Source organism: Galeopterus variegatus, unplaced genomic scaffold (assembly GCF_000696425.1).
Source record: "Galeopterus variegatus unplaced genomic scaffold, G_variegatus-3.0.2 Scaffold307, whole genome shotgun sequence".
NCBI classification, from domain to species: domain Eukaryota; kingdom Metazoa; phylum Chordata; class Mammalia; order Dermoptera; family Cynocephalidae; genus Galeopterus; species Galeopterus variegatus.
In genome coordinates, this window is record NW_007726418.1 from 401,913 (window position 1) to 422,272 (window position 20,360).

Consider the following 20,360-nt stretch of genomic DNA (forward strand, 5'->3'; position numbering starts at 1 on the left):
CAGGCTGATGACGCGCAGACGCGGGCGGGAGGCGCGTTCGGCGCGGGGCCGACGCGGACGGATGACGTGCAGCGCGCGGGGCGGCTCGGCAGCATGGCGTCCGTGACGCTGAGCGAGGCGGAGAAGGTGTACATTGTGCACGGCGTGCAGGTAGCGACAGCTGTGTCCTTGGCCGCGGGTTCCCCTGGCCCTCGGCTCGCCGGGGAGGGAGCGGCCGGGGCGCCGCGTGGCCGAGTTTACTTTGGGATTAAACGGCTCTGCGGACGGCGTTTACAGCCCAAAGTCGGCAGCGCGGGCCTTGTTAGGACTGTGTGCCTACTTGCAGCTTTCTGGGTGGATAAGATTCCGAACCCGGGCAGAGAGCGGTGGGCAGTCCCTAAGGCTTTTTTTTAGTGAGGGAGCATCGCCCCCAGGGCCATCCGTTCAGCCTTCGCGCACGTCACTGGGCCGAGCCTTAGTTTTGTCTTCCAGGAAATGGGGGTTTGGGGGTGGGCTTCTGGCATTCTTTTCCTCACCGCGCGGTTGGAAGGTGCAGAGAATGCACCCGAGGTGGAAGCGCCTTGAAAATATAAATCGCCTCCCAAATAAAGAGTGAAAAGTGTTTAAGAAAGGCTTGGCAGCCGGACTAGACGTGATCCTTTTCCTAAAGGGGTTGCTTACTACTAGGGGAGGCATTTTGGTCTCAGTTCTCCCCTGGGAAGCTCTGAGGTATTGGGAAAGTCCAAGCAAGGTAAGGAGGGATTAACATGACCTCAGAGAACACTTCAAGTCTGAAATCCACTCAGGTGTGTTGGATTAATAGAGCCGACTTGTAGCTTCTATTAAAGAGTAATAGGACTGGGTTACCTGTCTGTGAGGAAAAGCAGCTCTGGGCTGAGTTGAAACTTGGTGCCTCAGTTTCCTCATCTGTAACCTCCCTCCAGTGTTGCTTTAGAGAATCAGTGAGCTAATAAATGACCCTAGAAGCTGAGAAAGGGAACTGCTTTGGGGGGGATTCCTGTGTGTTACATTGTGCAGAGGATGCTCTTTAAATGATTTATGATGTGTGGATTTTCCTAAATAGGCTCAAAGCTGTAGAGGAACTTGCTCAAGGTCACAGAGCTGGTATGTGACACTTGCTCAAGGTCACAGAGATTTAGGTATGAGTTGGAAGGTGATTCTTTCCACCACACCACACCACACCACACCACACCACACCCAACTGGTAGGGTTGTTGTGATCACATGGGTAACAACTGCAAGTCACCAACTGCTATCCCAGCATCTAGAAGCCCTTGATCTGAGACGGACAGGGCTCCACTCCATGCTGTTGCTCATCAACTGTTGACATTCCTATTGATTTTTAAAATGGAGCTTTTACTTCAGGGAAACCCCTGTTTCAGTGTTTACACATGGATTAATTCTTTTGCTCCTGAATATTGCAGATAAATAAAAATTGTGGCAGGGCACCAGGCTCTGAGCCAGGCCAGGCAAGTTTGGGTATTTTCCTAAGCCTTTCATAAGGAAAACTGGATCTTTTAAAAAAAGTTACCCTGAGTGCAGTGATTCATGGATGAATTAGGTTTTTTTGGTTTTGTTTTTTTTTCTCCTATTGGCTGCTTTTTTTATATGAAAAAAAAATTATTCCCTATGCATCCTTTGGAAGGAAAATTAGTAGCTTTTCATTTGTCTTTTACTTGTCACCCGAGCCTTCCCCAGGAGGCAGAGTGTGAATTAAAGGATGGAAAGGCAAGATCTGATGAGGCCCAGTTTTCTGACACCCTGCCAGCCCCATCTTGGTACAACTGGGTTGTCACTAAAAAGAGGTGTGACTGAATCTTTCTAGATTGAACGGTATTTTTTTTTTTTCCCTTTGTCTTTTTTCGTGTCCGGCAACGGATCACAACCCTCAGTGTCGCGCCCGTACTGGACCGGGACCGGCAACGGGATCGCAACCCTCGGTGTTGCTCCCACACCTTGCTCAGCCAGTGAGCGGGAACCGGTCTGTATGTGGGATCCGAACCCTTGGCGGGAGCGCCACCACACTCCCAAGCGGCGCACTGCAGCAGTGCGCCACCGGGCCGGCCCCAATTGAACGGTATTTTAAAAGCAGTAGTTGGAAGCCCTGTGACCTTCTGGCCTATCTGCTTTCAGAGTCAGTATCATTATCAGGACCACCTGGAATAGACAGCCAGTTTGTCCTTTGAAGGAGGCCTGTGCTGACTCCTTTTGTAAGGTGAAGAGACCTTTTAGAACGCATCAGGCTGTGTGGAATAGTGGTTAAGAGCTCTGGCTTGGAGCTCAAATACTACTTATTGGTGGTGTAACCTTGAACCAATTTTTTTTTTTGCATTTTTCAACCTTAGTTTCCCCATTTGTAAGGTGAAATGAATAATAATACTATCTTACAGGGTTATTGTGAGGACTAAATGCATTAATTTTGTGTTGTGCCTAGCACATCTGGTATACAGTGAATGCACAGTAAATGGCTGCTATTATTTACTGCAAATATTTGCAGCCATTTTAATGTACAGATCTGTAGAATTAGAGAATCACCTTTGAGACTATCTAATTCAATCTCCATCTTTTACAAATGAAGGAACTAGTCCAGAGGGGGAAAGGACTTATCATGATTAAGTGACTAGTTAATGGCAGGACCAGGCCTGGAACGCATGACAAATGCTCCTACAGATTGCTCATACTTGTGCTATACTTGCAACCCATTAAAGATTCTTTGTAAATGATGTTTCTGGGCTGGGCTTTCACTTTCCCAGCTGGGCATGCCTAGGGGATGGGGCAAATGAGGGTGGGGAGGGGATGGAGTGTCAGAGATTGACCTAGAAAGCCTTCAGAGTCTGTGGGTGGTGTTGTGAAGAGACACAGTTAATAGTTATGGCATCCTCCAGTGAAGAAGGATCACCTTATGGAGATCTACCCCAAAGGCTCCTAGACTTGAATTTCTGTTGCTTTTCAACTACATGACTCAAGATAGGGATTGCTTCCGGGGAGGGGATAGGCTGCAAAAGGGACTTCCACCTGATTTATGATGTTTATTTTCTCCCAACTAAAAGGAGTTGAGGGCTGGCTGGTTAGCTCATTTGAGTAGAGCTTGGTTTTACAACACCAAGTTCAAGGGTTGGGATCCCCGTACTGGCTAGCTGCAAAAAACAAACAAACAAATAAATAAAAGGAGTCGAGAGGGTGAAAGAGCTGAAGCAGATATGACAGGTGGCAGTAGTACTGTGGGGGGGAGCATGCAGCAGTGTTTTGCTTTTCTCTTTAATTTCTCAAAATAAAAAAGTCCGCTATATACACAGCTAGCCAGGCAGTTTAAAGTTTCTGATGGTCATGTACTTCAGAGGAGTAATTTGTTTTTTTAAAATATATTTTGGGAGTGAACCCCTTTGAGAATCTGATGACGCTGATTCTTTTTCTGAAGAAAACTGATTTCAAAAAAATGTTTACAAAGAATGAGGAAGATCTTTGTGAGCTGATGTGGAGTGATTTCCTGCATACTTATTGTTAAGTGTTTTTTTTTCTCCTTTTTTTGTCTTTTTTACTGATCGGTAACGGGATCGCAACCCTTGGTGTCGCATATTTCTCTAGGCGGAAAAAAGGAGTGAATCAGTTTAGAAGTCTGTTACTGGTTTGAGATCACAGCCTTAGGATTGTGGTTGTTGCACTTAGGAAGACCTCCGCGTGGATGGCCGTGGCTGTGAGGACTACCGGAGTGTTGAAGTGGAAACAGATGTGGTGTCCAACACCAGTGGGTCTGCTAGAGTCAAGCTGGTGAGTACTGTGGCTGCCGTTCATGTTCAGGTGGGAAAATGGCTAGGCTCTGGGGAACCATCTGCAGGTCTCTCCTGGCTTTTGGAGTACATATTGCTCTTGGGGAAATCCAAGACCCAAGCCAATCTCAGGGAGGGGGTCTAACCAGATCTGAAAGACCCCTCACCTCCTTAAAAAGCCACTTTCCAAGTTGCAGCACTGCTCCGAAGAGAGTCCCTATGGGAGTATGTCCAGAAGAGGAGGGAGGCGGTTGGGTGTCTGGCTGCCTTCCCTGAGTGAGAGTCTTTCTTGCATGTGTCTGCAGGGTCACACGGACATCTTGGTGGGAGTGAAAGCTGAAATGGGAACACCAAAGCTGGAGAAACCAAATGAAGGCTACTTAGAGTTCTTTGTGGACTGGTCAGTACTCTGCAGGTGTTTTGAAAGAAAAATGATTTTAAAAATGGAGATTCAGAAAATGAACCTCTAATTTCCTATTGAGCCCACTCTTATTTTGTATTTATTTAATCATCATTCAGCTATCCAGCAGGTATTTAGTGACTTCTCTCTATGTGCCAGGTGCTAGGAGGTGTTTGGCTCAAGTCCTGCCCTTGCCTTAATCACCTGACCCTTGTTGGGCCTTGTTTTTACCTGTCTGAAAAAGGAGGATGTCTGCCAGAGAGCCCAGCGCATGGTTGTTCTGAGAGTCAAATGAAATGATGTGTTGTGTTATGGTGCTTTGAAAAATATCAAACACACATGGTAAGGATCACTTATTCTAAAATGCGCTGTTTCTCTTCCTGCTGTAGATCTGCAGAAAACAGTTCATGATGTACTTGGCTGACAAGGAAGAGTGAGGGCTCTGCAGTGTCTGCAGCCAACCTTGAGCCAGAATTTCACTTCTCTGGCCTACTGTGTGCCCTAAGACTAGTTACCCAGTCTCTCTGTGCTTAAATTTCATCCAAAAAATGCTAATATAATACTGTGGTGATGATGAGGAAATGAAAAGAGTGAGCACCTGGCACAGTGACTGGCTCCCAGTGGGCTTTTAATAAATGTTATTTCTCTTCCCCTTCTAAGGGTTGGGGTTTTTCACTGGGTTGTTGGCCTAATCCCATGTTCTACTATATAACCTTGCCTCTTGAAGCCAGGTGGTGACAGAAGACCTTCTTGAAGTGGGTAAGGATTTCCATTGGTCATGTTAAGTGTAGGTGTAAAATATTGATATTGTATTGGAGGGTCCCCAAGACCACTGCTGCATTTGGAGATTTGCTAGAAGGGCTCACAGGACTTAGCATATATTTGTACTCACAGCTAAGGTTTATTACAGCAGTGAAAATGCAGCAACTATCTGTGACATTTTTGCCCAGGAAAGCCTATTAGAGACTTAGCACCCAAGATTTTTACTGGGGGCTGTTTACATAGGCACCTTTTGCTTAACACATACCAGAATTCTAGACTCCTAGTTGGAAAGCAAGTGTTCAGCATAAACCATATTATTTGCACAGTTTGGGCACAGTGGACCTAAATTGTGCAAAAATTTTTTACCCATCAGTTTGTTGTTGATTGAGAATGCTTTGAGAGCCAAGTTCTCAAATGCCAGCCAAGGGCCAACCTTGCAAGCAGGCCCTTCTAAAAATAGCAGCCTCAGGCTACTATGGTAGCCCTTTTCTGCACAGATGCTAACCCCCATTTGTAGAGTGAGTCACAGTCTTCCAGTGTTCACTTCCAAGCACAGAAGTTGATCCTCTCAATGCTCCTGTGAGAGATGACAAATGGACATTTGGAGATTTGCTAGAAGGGCTCACAGGACTTAGCATATATTTGTACTCACAGCTAAGGTTTATTACAGCAGTGAAAATACAGCAACTATCTGTGACATTTTTGCCCAGGAAAGCCTATTAGAGACTTAGCACCCAAGATTTTTACTGGGGGCTGTTTACATAGGCACCTTTTGCTTAACACATACCAGAATTCTAGACTCCTAGTTGGAAAGCAAGTGTTCAGCATAAACCATATTATTTGCACAGTTTGGGCACAGTGGACCTAAATTGTGCAAAAATTTTTTACCCATCAGTTTGTTGTTGATTGAGAATGCTTTGAGAGCCAAGTTCTCAAATGCCAGCCAAGGGCCAACCTTGCAAGCAGGCCCTTCTAAAAATAGCAGCCTCAGGCTACTATGGTAGCCCTTTTCTGCACAGATGCTAACCCCCATTTGTAGAGTGAGTCACAGTCTTCCAGTGTTCACTTCCAAGCACAGAAGTTGATCCTCTCAATGCTCCTGTGAGAGATGACAAATGGAGTTCAGAGAGGGCAAGTGACTTTCCCAGGGTCACATAGCTAAGTATGCCAGCTCAAGTCTATCCAACTCTGAATCTTTGCCTTTCTACATGCAGCCTACAGAGGTGAGCTTTAGAGGGGCATTGTGGGGCCGGCCCGGTGGCGCACTGTAGCTTGGGAAGCGCGGCGGCGCTCCCGCCGAGGGTTTGGATCCCACATACAGACCGGCCGCTCACTGGCTGAGCGAGATGCGGGAGCAATACTGAGGGTTGCGATCCCGTTGCCGGTCCCGGTCCAGTATGGGTGCGACACTGAGGGTTGCGATCCGTTGCCGGTCACGAAAAAAGACAAAAAGGAAAAAAAAAAAAATAGAGGGGCATTGTGCTTGGAGGTCCAAGAACTATCCATGTTTACCTTTATGGATAGTTTTCCTTCCAGTGTATTCCCATCCCCTACCCTGGCTCCCCAAGCAGTCTCCTCTCCTGGTTCTACCCAGCTGCTCTTACTAGTCTGAGTTGTCCAGCAGAATTGGCCCATCCTTTAAGTTACTGTGGGTCATGGTGACTTTGTTCAGGTCCCCAGCTTGTCCCTTCCTTTTCTCTTAGAGGAAGCAAAATGCCCCTCCTGGCCTCAAACTGCTTAATTCGATGCAGTAAATAGTCACTGAGGAGCAGACACTATGTGTGAGAAAGTGTAATTTGCTTTCCTTTTCTTCCCCTTCATTATTTTCTACTTCATTCGTCTTAGGCAGACCAAAGACAACCAGCTCTACCACACCAAAGAGAGGGTGTTGCACTCGGAAGCTTGATACAGGGAGTACATTTCACTGTGGCTCTGTGTCTGAACATGACTCGATATTAGCCTGTTGCTCTTGTCTTTTCTTGTCCCAGCTATAAAGGGAGGGTGACTCCAGTGTGAGGAGACTTTGAGCTGCCTCTTCCCAAGATCTGGCCTCTAGAAGTAGCCTCTCTTTCCTGCCTGAGAGTGACTGCCTGTTGGTCTCTTTTCCTCCTTTGTAAGTCTCAGAAGTACCCTAACAGGCCGACGAGCTGCAGTTTCTAGGTAGTTCTTCTGAATCTATTTCTCATTGTGGATAGTCTTAAGGTGGCACACTTTAGCTTTTTAAGTGGCTCAGCTAACGTGAACAGCCCAGCAGGTTGATTCAATCACCATGAGAGATTCACAAAACTCCGTTTTCCTAGAGATGGGAGAGGTTACCAAGCCCTGCTGGCTGCCACCTGTATCAGAACCTCACTAAAATCTTCAGTGTTAATTGCATAAACACACTAATCTTTTTATTCCTATCCAGTGAATAGGAATGGCTTCTGGGCACCTCTGGATGGGCCCAGCAGAAAGTGTGCAATGCCCCCACCCCCACTCCCCCTGCCCCGGCCCCAGTTCTGCTGGAGAGGTCAAGGTATTCACTTATGTACAGGCTGAAACACAGTTGCTCTCCAGTGGGAGGAAAGTAATTGGGGGCTAGGGGAGATCCCTCCTGCCACTCTGACCTTAGCTCAATTTAACTCCTTATCAGCAACTTCCAAGGTTTAATTATTTAAATTCCCAGTGATAGGTCTCAGAAAACTAATTGCTTTTCTGCTAACTCATTTCACTTCAGTTTTGTCTACTTGGAGTGATAATACATGGAGGTGAGATAGACACTGCTTCCCACCTGCATAATATACCCTGTTTCTTGGGAATGATGAGAAATCTTGGTATCAGTCTCATAGCCCTTTGGAAAGGGTGCCTGGCTGCACTGACCCTCAGGCCTGCTCCAGAGGTGCCTGGCAGCACTTCCACTAAACTGGGAACAAAATTGGACCTTCTAACTCCTATCTCATGTCTTTGATTCACCGGTTGTAGCCTGAGACTAGCAAAATATGGTTTCCACGTAAATCCCAGAGGAAGGCAAGTATTTAGTGAGGTGGCATGTCAGTCTGAGCTTCCACTAGATGGTGGGCCATCAAGTCGCTTCTCAGGTCTCTGGCCATTGTGTTGACAAGTTTAGGACTATGGTTTAGCCTCTCAGAGACTTGGGTTTTTAAGGGGGGAGTTTTGGGGAACATATTTCATTCATGCATGTTTCAGTATGCCCAGCACTTATCACTTCCCTGTGGGACCTTAACTACTTTTCAATGTGATCACTTGTATTTTTCACTAATATTGAACTTGAATCTTCTTCGAGTCCTGCTTTGGTAGGTGGAGTGACTACATCTCTGTTCCTTGCATGCTTAGTGCTGCTTGAAGGGGCACTGTTCTTAGCTAACAGGCTGGGAATGGGGCAAAGCAGAGAGGCAACCTGCAGATGCCATTTGAGGCTATTTGTATCAAAGTCTCCAGAGCTGATGAGATAAGTCTCCCAGAAATTTCAAAGCTTAAAATGTTCTGCTATTCCTGCAGGGAAGCTTCTGTAGCCTCAAAATGAGCATGTGTACACACAGAGGAATCATCCTTGGGAACTGCCTCAGTGCTAGATGACTACTGCAGGGGTTAAGACTCTGAGTTAGCTATCCTTGCTGTAGGTACTGGCTAAACTGCTTTTTTCTGCTGTCGGCCTGACCTGGCTGTAAGACTCCATAGACTTTTAAGCTAGATTGATTGCAAGGGAAGCAACAATGGGCCTAGTGTCTAGATTCCCATTCCAGATAGACATGTTCTTGATCTCAGCTTACCCCAGTCAGACCACAGATGCACCAAACAGGAGGAGCAGGGTGGAGGTGATGAGTCAGGAGGGGTGGAGAACTGGGAGGAACAGCGTTCCCAGGATCTTTTCTAGTTTATCCATCTCAGTAAGCAGTTTCTCACAGCGCTGGAAGAGGGACTGGTCATGCCTTATGAAGGGTCTGAATTGGTTTTGGTAACTGTAAATGCAGAAAGCATTTGGTTTCATGCTAAAAACAAACAAATAAACAAAAAAGCATGTACTTCCCTACTGAAAAAGACTATACTGTGATGCATATGAACAGGGGTTTAGAATTACTAGCCTGTGTCTCCCTCTCTCTCTCAACTTTGTATTTAACAGAGAAGCTTTTTATTTAGGGCTCTCTTGGTCTGCATTCTTTGACTCTGGCATTTCTGGTGCAATAATAAGTCCCTAGACCAGAGCACTTATTCATTACCTTGAGGCAAAAGATAAGCCCAAGGAAAGCTAATCTGACTGATGTTAGCCTACAAGCCAAGTGTGCAGAATTACATGTTCAGGGAGAGCACAGGGAAGCATAGCAGATGTGGGCCAGCTGCCCGGGCTAAAAGCTTAGCTCCCCAGACACTAGTCTTGTGACCTTGGGCAAGTTATATAATTTCTCCGGACTCATTTTCCTTATCTCTAAAATGGGGTGGCTGTGAAAATTAAATGAGTTAATGCATCTAAAGTGCAAAGAGTGTTGTTTAGCACATAGTAAACATTCAAAAAAGTTGTTAAAGTTTCCCTCCTTGTGAAATGAGAGTTGAACCATATGGGCTGTCACTGTCATCCTGCAGGTCAAATCCCATCTGTGAGTTTTTTGTTTCACTTAGAGAGGTTTTTTTTTTTAAGATGAATTTAAATGCCTTTAGACGAGTCTGGAAAGTTTGCCACAGTCTCCATCATTCCCTATTAATTACATGTAGCCCTTTGTTCAGATATGTGTAGTTACCTGGCTGGCCTCTGCAGGTATTTGTTTTTTTATCCTCTGGAGATGGTCTCAGAGGCCCTTTCCAGGTCTACATTTCTGTCCAACTCTGTTGGAAAGAGTTCTTGTGCTGTGAACGCCAGAGTGATGAGGTGGAACCCTCATTTCTCCATCTAGCCTCTTCATCTTTTGGCAGAATATGGGATTTCTGGCTTTTCTCATGTTACTCAAAGCATTGAATCCTATTCCCTACCCTGAACAATTGCCTTCCATTTTCCTCCCTTCTTCTCAGAGTCACCCCACTGCCAGGGCACCAACCAGACACAGGAGCATTCCATGGTCTCATGAGTCTCTAAACCTTCTTCTCTGCCTGACTGCTAGCTGTGCTGAAAAAATAATGCATTTTAAAAAAAGCAACCAAAAAGCTGTTTTAAAATGGGTAAAGTTTGGGGCCGGCCCGGTGGCGCACTGGATGGTGCGCCGCTTGGGAAGCGCGGCGGTGCTCCCGCCCGAGGGTTCGGATCCCACATACAGACCGGTTCCCGCTCAGCCCGCTCGCTGGCTGAGCGAGGCGCGGGAGCAACGCCGAGGCTTACAATCCCGTTGCCGGTCCCCAGTCCGGTACGGGGGCAACACTGAGGGTTGCGATCCGTTGCCGGACACGGAAAAAAGACAAAAAAAAAAAAAAAAATGGGTAAAGTTTCCACTTTAACTTATCCCAGTGTCAAAAAAACAACGGGACATAGTTTTGTAGGTAGATTAATTTAGATCATTGGATCTAGGAAGTTCTGTTAACCATCCCGTAGGGCTGTAGAGGAGTTAATGCATTATTCCCCAAGTAATTAGTCACACCCAGGAGGATATGCCCACTACATTCAGGAAAAGATAAACATTTTGAGCATAAACATCTCTGATTGGATTTGTCTACACAGAGATCTATATAGATGTATTTTTAAGCACTTAAAACATGGTACTTAATATTGATTGCTTAGTGTGTAAATTAGAAACTGATTGTATTTTGTTGGCTGTGCAAAATAAAAACTTTGTCACTGGTGACTTGATTATTTCACCATAAATGAGCTGCTTTTCATGGCTCAATGAGGGAGGACTGAGGTTGCTATGGCAGTAATTAAGTTTCTCTTGGGGATTTTAAATTATGGTTCTGGTGGCTGGTAGTGGTAAGGGAAGACTATATAATCAGAGAAGCAATGTTATTTTACAGTGATGTAATCTGATTGTTTTAGGATTCATTTTTACACCTATATTATTGAGTGAGATTTCTTCTAGTGTTACATGGGGTGGACATAGCCTTGGGCCTTTGCACAGGTTTTGCTTTACCTGGAATCTTGCCTCTCTGTGGCCTGACCAACAACTCCTTCTTATTATTAGGTTTGAGGTTTCCTCTGACCTCAATGCTAACTGACACCCTTGCCCCCCACCTCACTATGTGCCTCCCATCATGAAACTCTCCCTATTTCATGGTAACTGCTGACTTTGGGTCTGCATCTACCTTGCTCATTCTGTAGGTCTCTGGTGGCCAGCACAGGGCTGGGTGCCCTCTAGGTGGATGAAGTGTCTACAGTTTTGTAGAGTCCATGCTGAAACAGCTATTTCTTACCTTTCTGGACCTGTATTGTTACAGTAAAATGATTACTGTAATGTTTACTTATCTCACAGACATATTAAAGGTTTTTTTATGTTAAGCCAAAACTCTCAGAAATTTCCTGTTAAATACTTTTGAGTAGTACTTAGGGTAGCATATGTTGAAACTTGTTAGTTCTTTGTTGAGGTAATTGGGCAAAACTATCAAGAGGCCCAAAAAAGAAAAGTTTTTCTCTTGAAAAATATCAAATAAAGTAAATTGATATTTTTAATATTATTTTAAATATTTAATCAACCAACAGTCTTACTTTCATTCATTTTCCTACTTTTCAGTACAGTGATAATAACTCTGACATAAAGTGATACAGCTCTTCTAAATCATTCCAGAAAAGTTATTATATGAATATTTACGTTGTGATTTTTGTATTGAAAGGATCATATTGCATTCTAAGGCTGTGAAAACTAGGGCTGGCATATATAATGTAACCCCTCTGAAAGCCAGACTGTTTGATTCTTTAGGCCTCCCAGCTTCCTGGGCCTGCCAGGAAAGAGTATTTACTGTACTCTAAAGATAAGAGTTAATTATCACTGGCCAAGGTTCACATTACCATCCCTCTCTTGTTTCTCTTTGGCTAAAGAAGGCTTCTGTTAGAAGTCATTGGGAAGTTCCATCGCACACTGACTGATAAATCCAGGGCACACTGCATATGTCTGGAAGCTGCCATCCTTTCCTCATTTCAGTGGCTTTCCTTAGAGCAGCTGGCTCTTCCAACATTCCGCAGGGAAACTAGAATAAAGCTTTGCCCCTTTGCTCTTTGCATTTGGAAAGACTCACCCAGCTTTTCTGTTGCTTTTCTGTGTAGTTCAGCCAATGCTACCCCTGAATTTGAAGGTCGAGGAGGTGATGACCTTGGCACAGAGATCGCTAACACCCTCTACCGGATTTTTAACAATAAGTGCAGTGTCGACCTGAAGTCTCTCTGCATTAATCCTAGGGAGCACTGCTGGGTTCTCTATGTGGATGTGCTGGTGAGTATCAATGTTGCTGTCCCAGCCACACTTTACCTTTGTTGGAGAGCAGTTGGCCTACTTTCCTCCTTGTGTTTTTTCCCTCTTCAGGTGGATGCTTTCAACTGCCAGGGTGAGATTAGTTAGGAAGGGTGGAAATTAGAGATTTGCAGTGAGCATGAATGAAGTCTGTGATGAGACATTCTGGGTATAATTATTGACTCTGATTTAGTTTGGAAGGCCCAGGCTAGGGCCTGCCCATCTTCTGCAAACAATCACCAGCCTCTTTTTTCACTGCAGCCTTCTGTTGGGCTCTGAGAATAAAGGGATGAACAAAACCACAGAACCCCATCCTTTAGAAGTTCACAGTTCTGATGAAGAGGAGACAGACCCTAAACAAAAACACACAGAAAAATGTGACTTTTCTTTCTAATGTGTGACTTCTCTTCTTTCTTACTTGAGGCAGCCCAGTTGGCTTTATTCCATAACCTCAGGCCAAGGCTTCTCTAAAGTGAGGACAAAAGGGTGTGCCGCCTTCCACTTAATAATGTGCTCTAGCCTTCCCTGCTACATGAGCACACACAAGTGCAGTCAGCACTTTGCTCATGGGCAAAAGCTTGTAAGAAAGACCTTAGTTTTTATTATAATTAATGTAAAATAAGTAGTGTTACATGTTTGAGCATCAGGTGTACATTAATAATTGTGTATAAGAGGTAACTCCACTAGTACATGTGAACCTAGTAGCAGCTGCAGCAGCATTGGTGGCCACCGTTTTCTGCTTGTTTGGAGGCTAGCATATGTTGGCAAAGACTGGAGTAACACTTGTGGTGCGATCGGGAGCTATTTGGGGCAAAATAAAGGTAAGTCCCTCCTTCAGTTCATCGTCCACTGGCTTGCGTGCCTGTGATAGGAGCTCCTCAGTAGTCTGAGGCCTCTGAATGACCTTGCCTATGTGGCCCATGCAAGCACAGGCATGACAAGGCAGCAGTTGTAACCAGAGTGAATGTGCTGTAGCAGTGAGCTGTGGTCACTACGTGGCTAGCCAGGAGAGCAGCCACTTGTTCTTATCTTTATTTTATAAACACATATTCAATCAGCATTTCTTAGGAATCAGTGTCCTTTAACTGGGGTAGTACTTAAAGTAATAAATAATGGTTTCTTTTTCTTCCCTCCTTGTCTCCCTTAGCTGCTGGAATGTGGTGGAAATTTGTTCGATGCCATTTCCATTGCTGTAAAGGCTGCTCTCTTCAATACAAGGTAAGTCTTCCTAGGAACAGCCCCATGTGCCTACAGAGAACCAGAGCAGACACTTGGAAACACTAAGTAAAACACTAAGGAAATATCTACTGTACCTCAGGTGAAGATAACAAGGGTTTTTAGCACTGAAAAATGGTGGTATCTAATGTTAAGATTCAGAAAAGAGACATCTCACAAGTTAAAACTAAATATATACAAGGGTACTTCAAAAAGTTCATGGAAAGATTCGTATTATCTTTGAGTTCTATTTTTCCACAAATTGTTTGACTCATATATATTTCTGTTTGATTTTTGTATTGTTGTTTTTACAAGTAAACATGTACTATGTAGAAAAATATTAGAAAACTACAGAGAAGCAAAAAAGAGTAAAACCCAACTACAGGCCAACTATCCAAATACTATTACTGGGTAAACTCTACTGGGTTTGTACCCTGCTATATCCCCAGCACCATGAACAGTGCTTGGTATATAGTAGGTGCTCACAAATTCCTTGATTGTAGACATGAATGTTCTAAAAGCATTGTAGCAGGCTTTTCATTGGTTTAAGTTAAGAACAGAAAATGGTTATGCCACTGTGATTCAGCTTCCTATACAGACTGTGTAGAAGGGACAAGGTGCTAAGCTTTTTAGGAGTTGACATTTCTTCTGGCTGTTTGATTTTATAGCTTTTCCCCCTTCTATGCACCAAGTATGTTGAGGAAAGTTTGTAGCATTTATAAATAAATATAGGTGGTGGTGGTGGGGTGTTCATTCCCCTTGCATGTAACAGAGAGCTTACATTAAGATAATGGGGTATCCTGAGGTACTAAAAAAATGAGGATTAGAAATTTCTAGAAATATGGCCTAAGGAAATAATTGAATAAGTGAGTAAAGATGTTTATTCTAGGATGTTTATCACAGCTTCTTTGTAATGGTGAGAAATTGGAAACAACTGAGTTTTTCTGTGACAAATTTGAACTACTTGTGTAAATTAAGACAAACAAAAACAAAAGTTAAATAAATTTGGGTAAGAAAGTGAAGGATGGAATACTTGCTGAGAATGAAAACTGTAGAGTCCCCCACTGTTAGCTGTGCCGCTAGACTCCTTACTGAGACATTCTGAGATGCGGGTCTGGCACTCGTGGTCACTGTGAAAGCTAGCATGCCAGATCTCATCAGCAGCAGCCTGTGCTTGGACTCTGTCAGAGAAGGAAAGGAAGTTGCCATCTGGTGTATCTCGAGCTGCAAAAATGACTCCCCATTTGCCAGCTGGTTTCCATGGGCACCAGGGCAAAAAGAGAGATTAGGAACCAGACGAGGCTGTTTAGCTGTGGGGTAGGTGTTGGTCAGACTGTACATCAGGATGTAAAACCCAGCTGCTGAGGTTGGGGACCACACCTGTCATGGGCACAACCATAATCTCATCCCCAGAGCTAGAATAGCCCTACAGGCAGCAAGGAATGGAGGCTCTGAGGCATTGGGTCCTCCTGCTGTGTGGAGAGACTTTTTGCATAGTCAGTCTTCTTCAGAAGGATAGAGGCCACCTGAGGGTACTCTCTAACCCTACTGCTCAGCCATATTGTGGCCAGAAGGTTGGGAAATTAGGAGATATAGAGTGTGTGTGCGCGCATGCATGTATATGTATGTACATGCTTATTTTTTAACATACCAACCAGAATTCAAACTGGTTACCTGACTTGTTCAGGTAAGATCTTACTTAGTACTTACACCCAGGGGGTCCCTGATGTGGATGCTCCAACCAGGGCAGATCCTCATAGGACTCTTTGGCCCTTGTGGACACTGTCTGGTTGAAGCTTATCTGTTCTGGATGCTGCCTTGTGTAGGGATGGCCAGCTGATGGGCTGAATCATAGGGGGCTTTTGTTAGAGGAACCAGGAGAAGCACCAACACTGTTTCCATTATGGTAGCTGGATGGACCACCTCTTCCTTCCTGGCTTCTTCACCTCAGATTAGAGTGAATTGACTTTGTGGGTTAAATGTATTTTCCAGCACCTAGCTCAAGAAACAGAATGTTGCCAGCACGACCTTCCTCCCTCCACTGCCCCCTCTAGCCCTCATATCCCCATGCAGTCTTTACTCCCACTGATGATAACCACTGTCCTAAAATAGTGGATTAGTTTTGTATGTGATGTAAGTGGAATCACATAGTGTATTTATCCTCTTTTGTGTCTGCCTCATTCACTGAGCATTATGTTTTGAGACATCTATATTGTTGCCTGTAGTCATACCTTGCTTTTTGCTCTCTGATGTTCTACTGTGTGATTATAACACAGAGTATCCTTCTTACAATTGATGGACATCTGGGTAGTTTCCAGGTTTTGGCTATTACAATACTTGTAGTAGTGTTGGACATGAACATTTTTGTACATGTCTTTTGGTGCACATATTTATACATATCTCTTGGGAAGGAGTGAAAGTTCCGGGTTATTGGGTATGCTATGTTTAATTGTAGTAAATATTACAAAACAGTTTTCCAAAGTGCTTTTACAAGTTAATACTTCCACCAGCAGTATATGAGAGTTCTGGGTTGCTCCACATCTTTACCAACCCTTGGATTTTGTCTTTTTAGTATTAGCTGTTTTGATGAGTGTGTCTTGGTATCAGATGTAGTTTCAGTTTGCATTTTTTTTTTTTTTGTCCTTTTTGAGACTGGCCGCACCACACTCAGCCAGTGAGCGCTGTGAGCGCACTGGTCATCCCTATATAGGATCCGAACCCGCAGTGGGAGCGCTGCTGCGCTCCCAGCGCCGCACTCTCCCGAGTGCGCCATGGGCTCGGCCCTTCAGTTTGCATTTTTTTTTTTTTTTTTGTCCTTTTTGAGACTGGCCGCCCCTCGCTCAGCCAGTGAGCGGCTGGTCTGTATGTGGGATCCGAACCCTCGGCGGGAGCGCCACCGCGCTTCCCAAGCGGCGCACTATAGCAGTGCGCCACCAGGCCAGCCCTTGCATTTTTTGATGAATATGAGCTCCTTTTCACGTGTTCTTTTGGCTATTTGGGTAGCTTCTTTTTGTTGTTGGTTTTCTTTTGTGGCTGGCTATATGAGGATCCGAATCCTTGACCTTGGTGTTATAACACTGTGCTCTAACCAACTGAGCTAACCAGCCAGCTCCAGGAAAGCCTCTTTTATGAAGTCCCTGTTCAAGTCCATTTTTCTATTTGGGTTATCTGTCTTTTTCTTATGTTTGGTAGGAATTCTTTATGTAATCTGTCAGATAAATATTTGCAAGCATTTTCTCCACTCTGTATTGTCTTTTTAGTTTTAAATGATGTCTTTTGACAAACAGAAGCCTTTATAATGTTAACGTAATTGAATCTATAATTTTTTCCCTTTATGTAACACTTTCTGTATCCTGTTCAAGAAATACTGGTGTACTACAAGGTCATGCAAATGTTCTCAGTTTTTTTTTTTTTTAAAGCCTTATTATCTTTTACCTTTATATCTGCAGTCTAGTTGGTATGGATTTTCATGTGTGGTATGAGGTAGGGATTGAGATTTACTTTTTTTCCATGTGGATATCTGATTGACCCAGCATTGTTTTCTAAAAGAACTTTCCTTGCTGCACTGCAGTGTCGCCTGTGTGCGTTGGACAGGGATGACGGAGATGAAGCTGATAAAGCACAGGCATAGTGAGACACAGGGATTCTGACTGCTATTCTCAATCTCAGAAAAAGAAGATATTTTTCTTCCTCTCAGTAAGTGGGAATTTTAATTGTGCTTCTGCCTCCAGGATACCAAGGGTTCGTGTTCTGGAGGATGAAGAGGGGTCGAAGGACATTGAACTGTCCGATGACCCTTATGACTGCATCCGACTAAGTGTGGAGAATGTCCCCTGCATTGTCACTCTGTGCAAGGTGTGAGCTTGTATCTTATGGTTTTTGTCTTCCCTGTGGATGTGGGTCTCCTCCAACCCTAGCCTGTTGAGGTTACTTAATAGGTTCAGAAGTTATAGCTTAACAAACCATATAGAAGTAGCTTTAACCCAAATGCAATAATTTGATTATGTTAGAAACTACTACCTTGAGTAGCTTTTTCTTTTCTTTTTAATCGGAAGATATGACATAGTCCTAGGAACACACAAGTGGGTTTATAGTAGCCAGAGTTTGTTAAGCTCCTTCTGCAAACTGTGCAGTTCACTGAAGCACCCTGTATGCATGTTTCCTTTAATTTTCTCAACTCTGTGGGGTCTATGGTGGTTGAGTAGTGGTAGAGTGGAGAACACTGTCCCCTCTCTGGGCCCCAATGTCCACATCTATGAGATGAGGATTTGGAGCAAGCCCTGGGTATCTAAAGTGTCAGGTGTGGTTTTTACATAGCATAGAGGCCTGTGAAGCCTAACATCTGGCTGATGCTGAGGGGTAACTAGCACTGCCTCAGGCTGTGCAAAGAGGTCTGTGTGGGCTGGGATTGTGGCTAATTCCACACAGGATTCATTATACAAAAATAAGTCTGGATCCCTGTACCAGCCGGCAACCAAATAAATAAAGAAATAAATGAGGCTGAATGGGTCAGGTTTAATTCCACTAAAATTGCTTCATGAACCTGGGTGTGGCGAAGTGTTCAGACAGAATGATGTTGGCACTTGACTCGTGCTTGAGCATTTCCTTTAGCATGGACCCTCTTGGTTCACTTTTGCCATCAGTGCAACAACCATGTGGCATCACGTGTGAATTTCTCCCTGTACCCCTCTGTTGGAAACCCATGGTGGCCTCTGACTTGGATGGTCTCTGAATTATAGTTCTAACCCCCTTCACCCCATTTTTCCATCTCATATTTTTATTACACACAGTGGCCTGCAATAAATTGTTGAACAGTCCTTCTTCCTTATGAGAAGAGTCTAAAATAAGATCTTGAATGCGCAGTGCAAGTCCTTGGCCTGGTGTAGATGTTCTTACCATAAGGCCATCAATGGTGGGGTTCTGGGCTGTGTGTCACCCACGTGTGCTGTGCTGCCCCGACTTTTCAGATTGGCTATCGGCATGTGGTGGATGCTACTCTTCAGGAGGAGGCCTGCTCCTTGGCCAGCTTGCTGGTGTCGGTGACTAGCAAGGGAGTTGTGACGTGCATGAGGAAAGTGGGGAAGGGCAGCCTGGACCCTGAGAGCATCTTCGAGATGATGGAGGTAAGGCTCTGGTTCAGAGGCAGGAGCTGAGACCTGGCTGGGAGCACTTGCTGCTTCCTTCCCCCTTGGTCACACAAGGGGAATTCTCCCCATTCACACCCATGACCCTAGACTTGGAGCTTGGAGAACAGCTGGTGTGAGCTGGGGTCTGCTGACCTAGCCAGGGGAGTGGAGGTGGGGGCTGTGGACTGGGAGGTAAGGAACCTGCCAGTAACCATTGCTTATCCTCAGCAAGTCCGTCCCCATCTCTTATCCCAAGTTTCTACATTCTAAATAAGAGTATTAGACTTTGATAGTGTAAAGAGTCACTTGTAACTCCAAAATTATAAGCTTTTGTGATTTGCTGAGGGAATTGAACTCCTGGCTGACTGCTTACTGTCCCTTGAAAGGAGTAAGTGGAACAGTGGAACCAGGGCCTGAAGGGCAGCCATCTCCCGGATTCTTCACAGGTCTAGAAGTATTTAAATGCAAAATAAACTGCCTGGGAGTGGGGTCGATTGCTCCCCTGGAGTCCCTCAGCCCTGGCAGCCCATCAGGGCACTTGTCCACCTACTCTGTACTATTTGCACCAGTGTCCATCTTCCTCACCGGCCTGGCAGCCCCTCTGGGTCAGGGACCTGGTCCTGCTCAACTGGTCTTCCCAGACCTTCCTCTCTCAACAAGACTTCACCTTTCTTTCTGACCAATTGACTGACTAAACTGCCAGGAACAGAGTTAGCTGGATCTGATTCTTTTTTTCTTTGCTAACCACTATATCACCACCCATGCCCAGAGATCACCACATAATAGCAAGAAGCACTCTTCCTTCGTTCTCGGAAATGATGACTTTTCACTGAAGAATCCAGGCACTTGATGTCTGTTTTCTCTTATTTAAAGAACAAAGTAGGCAATGTGTATAGTGTGGAGGACCCAAGCATGTGCCATGAAGATATACTGGCCAGGCTGCAAAGTCTGGCTCCAGGCCACAGTTCCCTCATCTGCAAAGTGGGAATGACAGTAGTGTCTGCCGCTGAGGTTGTTATGAGGGTTGTGTGGGGGTGTAGAGGTGAAGCATGTGTCAGAGTGTCTGATACATCGTCAGTTCTCAGTAAATGTTAGCTCTTGTTCTCTATGCTCCATTAAGTACCCTGAGTTCACATTTCTCCAGAAGCGCTTACAATGCTTTATAAGCTCTACCAAAGACCTCTGTAGACGAGTGACTCTCAAACTTGGCTTTAGAAGGAACTCCTTCCCCCTGCCCAAGAAAATTTTATGAGAATTCCAGTATCTAAACAAGAAAAAAAACCCAATAAACGAATAGTTAAAATTTATTGTGTGTTCACTATGTACTTTAAATATATTATGTCAGGCTTTAGAAGGAACTCCTTCCCCCTGCCCAAGAAAATTTTATGAGAATTCCAGTATCTAAACAAGAAAAAAAAACCAATAAACGAATAGTTAAAATTTATTGTGTGTTCACTATGTACTTTAAATATATTATGTCATTTAATCTTCAACAGTCCCATGAGGTAACTATTGTTATTATCCTCATTTTTACAGATGAGGAACGTGAAGCACATAGAGGATAAGTAACTTGCCTACAGGTCTCATAGCTCATAAATGCTGGAGCTAGGATTCAAACTCAGACTGTGTGCCCGCAGAGCCCCCACTCTCAGCCACTCTGCTATTTTAACCTGATTGACCAGGTTTGTTTGGCTGTTGTGGATGGCACAGTCAGAGCTCTGTCCAGTGAGCTG

The 20,360-nt window shown here is 44.6% G+C and overlaps 1 protein-coding gene across 2 annotated transcripts in view; it reads left to right on the forward strand.

The window, feature by feature from the left end:
- Positions 1-66: 66 nt before the first annotated feature.
- The window catches only part of EXOSC7 (exosome component 7), a 23,246-nt gene continuing 2,952 nt past the window's right edge, over positions 67-20,360 (forward strand). For both annotated transcript variants that reach the window (XM_008567284.1, XM_008567283.1), the window contains exons 1-7: positions 67-150; positions 3,666-3,767; positions 4,072-4,166; positions 12,103-12,268; positions 13,434-13,504; positions 17,233-17,356; positions 18,469-18,624. In XM_008567284.1, coding sequence (XP_008565506.1) covers positions 94-150; positions 3,666-3,767; positions 4,072-4,166; positions 12,103-12,268; positions 13,434-13,504; positions 17,233-17,356; positions 18,469-18,624 — 771 coding nt within the window. In that variant the 5' untranslated portion in view covers positions 67-93. The remainder of the gene's footprint in view (positions 151-3,665; positions 3,768-4,071; positions 4,167-12,102; positions 12,269-13,433; positions 13,505-17,232; positions 17,357-18,468; positions 18,625-20,360) is intronic.